The following is a 5828-nucleotide window of genomic DNA, read 5'->3' on the forward strand; positions in this document are numbered from 1 at the left end:
TCTATTGAGTGTATTATTAAAATCAAGTAATAATACAAAATACAATACCTGTAGATACACTAGGACTAGCTTGTGCTCCAGTTTGTACTGCAGTAGTGGCTGATGCTATGATGATTACATACATAAAGTAATATCATGCACACACTCAGTTAGTTACCTGATGAAGGATGAGGAGAATTTCTTAATGATCTGTGGATGAAGATTGTTACTGGATGGACTACACCTTCAATTGGTATAGCATAGTGTAGCATAGCTTCAGTACCAGGGGCAGGTGACCCGTAAACTGAAATCAAGCAAGTGGGGGGCAAGGGATACTCTACTCCACCAAAATTATCAATATCTTCTTTATAAAGCTATAATAATACAATAACAAAAGATTAGTTATAACTAATAATCTTACTCTGGAAGGTTTAATGTGTGGTTTGATTTTCCAACCAGTAAATGGGTCATCTTGTGGAGTATGATCAAGAACCAGCTCAATATATTCATTATCATCTTTTATCCGAAAGGTTATATTCTGTCCCATTTTAGACTCCTTGTGATAATTTTGAACAAACTGAAATTGAGATAATAAATAATAATAAAGCAGTAATTATACTAGTGTACCTCAAGGAGTGCATTTAAATTCTTTGCAGCAGTAAATGTCATTAGATCCTCTGCTCCATCTTGTTCATAATAAGTTATTCCAGAATACATTATTGCTTTTGCCACACCAGTGGAGGATTCTAAAATTTTAAAAATAATTAGTAATCAAATAACAGTGACAAAATGACTCTCACTTACTTTCTTTATCATTTTCTCCTTCCTCTCCTTGCAGTGTATGCTGTCCTTTGGTCTCTTGTTTTTGTTCCTCAGTCTCATCTCCTTCTCTCTCTTGTACTCCATCACCGTTTTCCTCATCTTCCTTTCCTTTCTCTTCTTCCTCTTCCATAGTTCCTGCTCCTTGTTCCTGTCCCTCTCCTCCTTCCTCCTTTTCATGATCTTCTCCTCCATTTTCATTCTCTCCATTATGGTCTCCTCCATTTCCCTCTCCTTCTTGTTCCTCCTCCTCCTCTCCTCCATTAGTCAAGGACCCAACGATACTCACAAGACAAAATTTCTCCCTATTAATGGATCCGTACCATTTCCCCTCACTGAATTCACCTCCATCAACAATGAAGAACTCGTAAGGAAGACTGGCTGTGCTAATGGGAGCTATGGCGAATTTCAAATATTTTGTTTTAACTCCTCTCAAAAAATCAACGCAGTGTTGGATCTCAAGCCTCAGTGCTTTGAGGAGAGGTCTGGAAATGGAGACGGCATACACAGCACTAACAAGTATCGTGTTCTTAGGAAACACAAACTGTCCTCCTACAAGAGCTACCACAGCTACCTCAGCTGTTTCTGTGGATGTTAGGCTTCCTCCAGATACTCCAATTCTTAGCCCATACCTCTCCCAGTTTAGTAGTTGAGGTCTGTCTCCTTGTATTAGGAACAGTTTCTTACTGGCTATGTTAATGTCACTCAGACACTCTAAAGTATCTGTAGGTTTGTGCATCAGTATAACAGATATAATGATTATAGTAAGCCCACCATCCACTATTCAACTTGGTTGAAAGCAACTTTGTGGTTACTTTGATGTGCATTGCCTAAAATAGAACTGACTTCTATTTCAGGCAACGGTGTTACCATAAGATCAAAGTAACCACAAAGTTGCTTTCACCAAAGTTGAATGTGGATGGTGGGCTGTAGTCACAAATGTAAAATAAAAAGATAAGGGAGTGAGCACAAGTGATCAATTTGTTTATACAATGAAATATTTGTGGGTTAATGAAGCTACTATTGTGTAATGACATCACCTATTGTGTTGTGTACATGTATCTCTTACCCATCGAAGGAATAACATAATCAAACTGAATACCAATATCTTTGACCGGCTCTCTCTCCTTTAGTTGCTTCTCATTATATTCTACACAAAACAGAGATGTATTTACTAATAATTAATGATTGATACTCTTACCAGCAGTTGTGGTGTCTTTCATTGACTGCAACTCTTCCTTTAGTTGTAATTTCTTTTTTGTCAGTTTAGCAATTACCAGATCAACATCAGCAATTTTTGCTTTAAGTTTCTCATTTTCTTCTGCACAAAAGATGACAAAAGGTATTATCACACAGTAATACTACATGTATGATAGTTTTACTATTAGTTAAGGTTTTCTCCTCTGTCAGCATGGCTATATAAGTTTCACTATCAACAACTTTAGCTTTAAGATTTTCAATCTTTTCTATATAAATGAAATGTATTATCTCATCATTAGGTAGTAATGCAGTGATGGTGTGACTTCACCAGTAATGTTCATCCATTCTTGTAGTGAACTCTTCAGTTTGGAATCATTCACACTAGCAGGAGGAGGAGGAGGAGGAGTGTTAGTGTAAGTATTATCAGTAACATCACCTATAACCAATACACATTATGCACTGTTAACAACACTTAACAATGATATCATGTGTCACTACTCATTAGTAATTAAATGTGTGAGATACACAAATATACTCTAATGTCAAGTTCATTGACAAATCACAAAATAATAAAACATACACGTGCACACACAAAGTAGAGGACTATACCTTGGTGACTAGCCTGAAGGAGTGCTTCCTGTAGTGAGATTTTATTTACTTCAAATACTTTCAACTCATGTTGCAATGCTTGTATGTACTGCTGCTGTTGTACTTCCTTTTCTGTTGGATATACTTTAGAACAATGATCTTGCCACCATTGTCTTGTTTTAAGGAGTGATTGATAGTTGCGTTGATAGGCCTCTTTAGTAAGATCAGTAGAATCTAGTACTTCACTTACTGTCCATTGACCTTCTGTGAGAACTGAGAAAGAGAGAGGGTCAGAAGAAGGAAAGGTATAAAAGAGGTAGAAAGCAAGGAAGAAGAGATTAGAGAATAATTTTTATAATAAAAAAAGGATAGACAAGAAATAAAAAAGAAAACATAATGTAATTTTTTATATACAATACATGTAAAAAGTTGGCAGCACTTTTATGTAATATTGATGGAGTTTTACAAGTACATTGGTAATATTGTAATCTCATTGAGCATGCTTCAAATACAGCAAAGTGGCAGATTTTATTAATTTATCAATCATAGAGCTACACCAATTTTGTTTGCTATAAATACATGTAATTAAATAAGTGGACGTATGTGTGTGTACTACTTTAATTGGCATCTACTGTATAAGCATAATGGCATATCAATTAATACAATATTTCAAATGCATAAAGTAATGATATTATATTTATCATAATAGTCCAGTTATTACCTAGTTTTATTAACATTGTGATATTAGGATCAGTGATATATGTACTCCATGGTTCTTTTACTCCTCGTCCTACATCTTTCCATTCAGTTGCTCCAGCCCCACCCACTACCACCAACCACACACAGTCTGGACTCATCATTATTGATGATAAGGAATGAGCTTGTCTACCAGTAACAGGTTCAGGTAGAACAATCTGTTGATATGATATAACTGAGGTTGACATCAGCAGTGACATTACATACCTTATTCCACTGGTACTGACTAGTATTCAGTAACCAACTATCATTTACTAGTTGACCATTCTGATCCTGTCCACCTATCATTACTAGTGTAGGTGAGTCACTGATGATACTAGTAATAGCATGAGAACGTCTCCCCACAGGCCACTGTACACTAGCAGGTACTGCTGGTCCCTTTACACTCTCCCAGTGCTATAAAGACAATAACAATAAACTGGAAGTTAATGGCCAAAGGAATTAATTAGAGTTCAATGATTACTAGTACAACAACAATGACATTGCAGACTGTGCAGTGCACATAGTTTAATACTGTGAATTTACGTTGATCACAGAATCATTAATCACCAATATTAATTCCTCACAATCTTGTGTAGTACATTGTATGCATGTATACTAATTTATTATTACAGTAACTTACTATTGTAGCATCAGATTCAAGTTGACATGTACATGTATAGACATTATTAACAGGTACATCATATCCTTCATCATTAGTCACTGATCCACCAAACAAGACAGATTTATTGTTACTGATCTTTGCAAGAGTAAAGGCAGAAGTAGGAGGACAACACTGTCCACTAATATTTGGAATAATCCACTGTCCTAAAAGAAAGAGAGGACAATACTATAGTATACCATAAAAAAGAAACATATTAAAACTTACATGTACCGTCTGTACTTGTAGGGGAATTGTCGTAATTGACATAATACACAACAGTACTTGGTATTACACAAATAGTTAATGAAAGTGTATTATCCTGGATCTTACTTGTTGATAAATTCAATAAATTATGTTCATTAGTATAAACACGGCCATTAGCCAACTGATCATATTGATATTGTGATTGGTATGCCATGGGTGTAGAGCCCTCTCCTCCAATTACTAGGAGATATTCTGTATCCATAGACTCCATACACACCATACCACCACCAGCTCTCTTCATTACAATATCACAATTTGGTATTAACTTATTCCATTCATAAGTTAAAGTATTAAATAAGTTGACGTCGTTATGAAAGCAGTCATCATGTCCACAATAACCACCCATATAAAAGATGTCATTGTTTCTGACGGTACAGAAGTATCCTTGAGGTCCTAGAGGAGGTGAAGTTCCACTGGTCACGTGAGAGGACCAACGACCAGTCATAAAATCAAGTCTATCAATGGAGGAGCACAACTTCCTCTTTTGAGGAGATTCATGTACTTCAGGATAGATGGGCCTGGACCCTCCCCATACAAAGAGAGATTCTCCTACTACAGGAGCTAAATGTTCAAATATCTCACCAATACCTGTAACAAAAAATAAGAATGAGAGAAAGAAAGAGGGTACAGGGAGGGAGGGAGTAAAATATCTACCAACCTTGAAACGAAGAAGCCATTGTTTTTTTAATAGATCTACTTTATAAATATTTTTCCGCACTAGTGCCCTAGATCTATTTTAATAATAAATTCTTGCTTCAGTTGGCCAAAAATCAAAAGTATGAAAATAATTTTTTTCAAAAATAGGATGAGTTAGATCTACTATAGCTATGAACCATCATCAATTATTAATGAGAAGAGAGCTTATGATAATAAATAATAATAATAAAGAAAGCCATACAAATTATTATCCTTAATTGACTCTAATTTTACTGTCAAGCTGCAGATTTGTCTCTTCTGTCCATTTCCTCCTCAGCATGTCAGCAGCTCCAGTCACTGGACCCCCAATGTTTGAAAGAGCTTCAAGAAAATCGATACAGTGTACTTCAAGTTCAGCAATAGTGGATTTCATTTTTAGTCCAGTGATGAAATTCCCAATAATGGAGTTATAACAGGGATTCTTCCTAACTGAGTGAGTAATGATAATTATTAGCTGCACTCAGTTCTAAGGCAATGTCAGGAAGAGAATCTTCAAATACTTCACTGAGTACAACTTGTTTATTTCTTAAAACTGCTAATAATCTGTCAGTGATAGACTTGATATCAGTACCTAATTAAAATACATTACATTATGTTCACATTGTTAGCTTTACCTTCTGCTTGAAGTAGCAGCAACAGGTGATGAACCTAATAATAATAATAATAATAATAATAATAATAAATGTACTATCAAAATAATTATTACTTAATGGAGAGTGTGATAATAAATCATTCTTAGATACTTCAATAGTCCATTTTGATAATGTCTGTATGCCTTCAATAGGTAGAGCATAAGACAGTCTGTCATCAGACCCAACATCATCAAACTGTATTAGCAGTTGAATGTATGGTAGCTCAGAACTTTTACTAGCACTGTAATCAG

General features: G+C 35.3%; 2 protein-coding genes across 2 annotated transcripts in view; both read right to left on the reverse strand.

Annotated features, from left to right (window-relative positions):
• LOC109582254 (uncharacterized) overlaps positions 1-2867 on the reverse strand; it is a 3641-nt gene extending 774 nt beyond the window's left edge. Inside the window, exons 1-10 of the mRNA XM_019996907.1 lie at positions 2608-2867; positions 2327-2434; positions 2181-2264; positions 2000-2119; positions 1868-1948; positions 784-1521; positions 607-725; positions 401-556; positions 158-353; positions 49-105 (exon numbers count right to left, since the gene is read on the reverse strand). Of these exons, the coding sequence (XP_019852466.1) occupies positions 49-105; positions 158-353; positions 401-556; positions 607-725; positions 784-1521; positions 1868-1948; positions 2000-2119; positions 2181-2264; positions 2327-2339 (1564 nt within the window). The 5' untranslated portion in view covers positions 2340-2434; positions 2608-2867. The remainder of the gene's footprint in view (positions 1-48; positions 106-157; positions 354-400; positions 557-606; positions 726-783; positions 1522-1867; positions 1949-1999; positions 2120-2180; positions 2265-2326; positions 2435-2607) is intronic.
• Positions 2868-3242: 375 nt separating this feature from the next.
• LOC109582241 (uncharacterized) overlaps positions 3243-5828 on the reverse strand; it is a 9127-nt gene continuing 6541 nt past the window's right edge. Inside the window, exons 2-5 of the mRNA XM_019996898.1 lie at positions 4316-4837; positions 3965-4149; positions 3550-3738; positions 3243-3500 (exon numbers count right to left, since the gene is read on the reverse strand). Of these exons, the coding sequence (XP_019852457.1) occupies positions 3243-3500; positions 3550-3738; positions 3965-4149; positions 4316-4837 (1154 nt within the window). The remainder of the gene's footprint in view (positions 3501-3549; positions 3739-3964; positions 4150-4315; positions 4838-5828) is intronic.

The sequence above is a fragment of the Amphimedon queenslandica genome, unplaced genomic scaffold, assembly GCF_000090795.2.
Source record: "Amphimedon queenslandica unplaced genomic scaffold, v1.1 AMPQUscaffold_13394, whole genome shotgun sequence".
NCBI lineage: Eukaryota > Metazoa > Porifera > Demospongiae > Haplosclerida > Niphatidae > Amphimedon > Amphimedon queenslandica.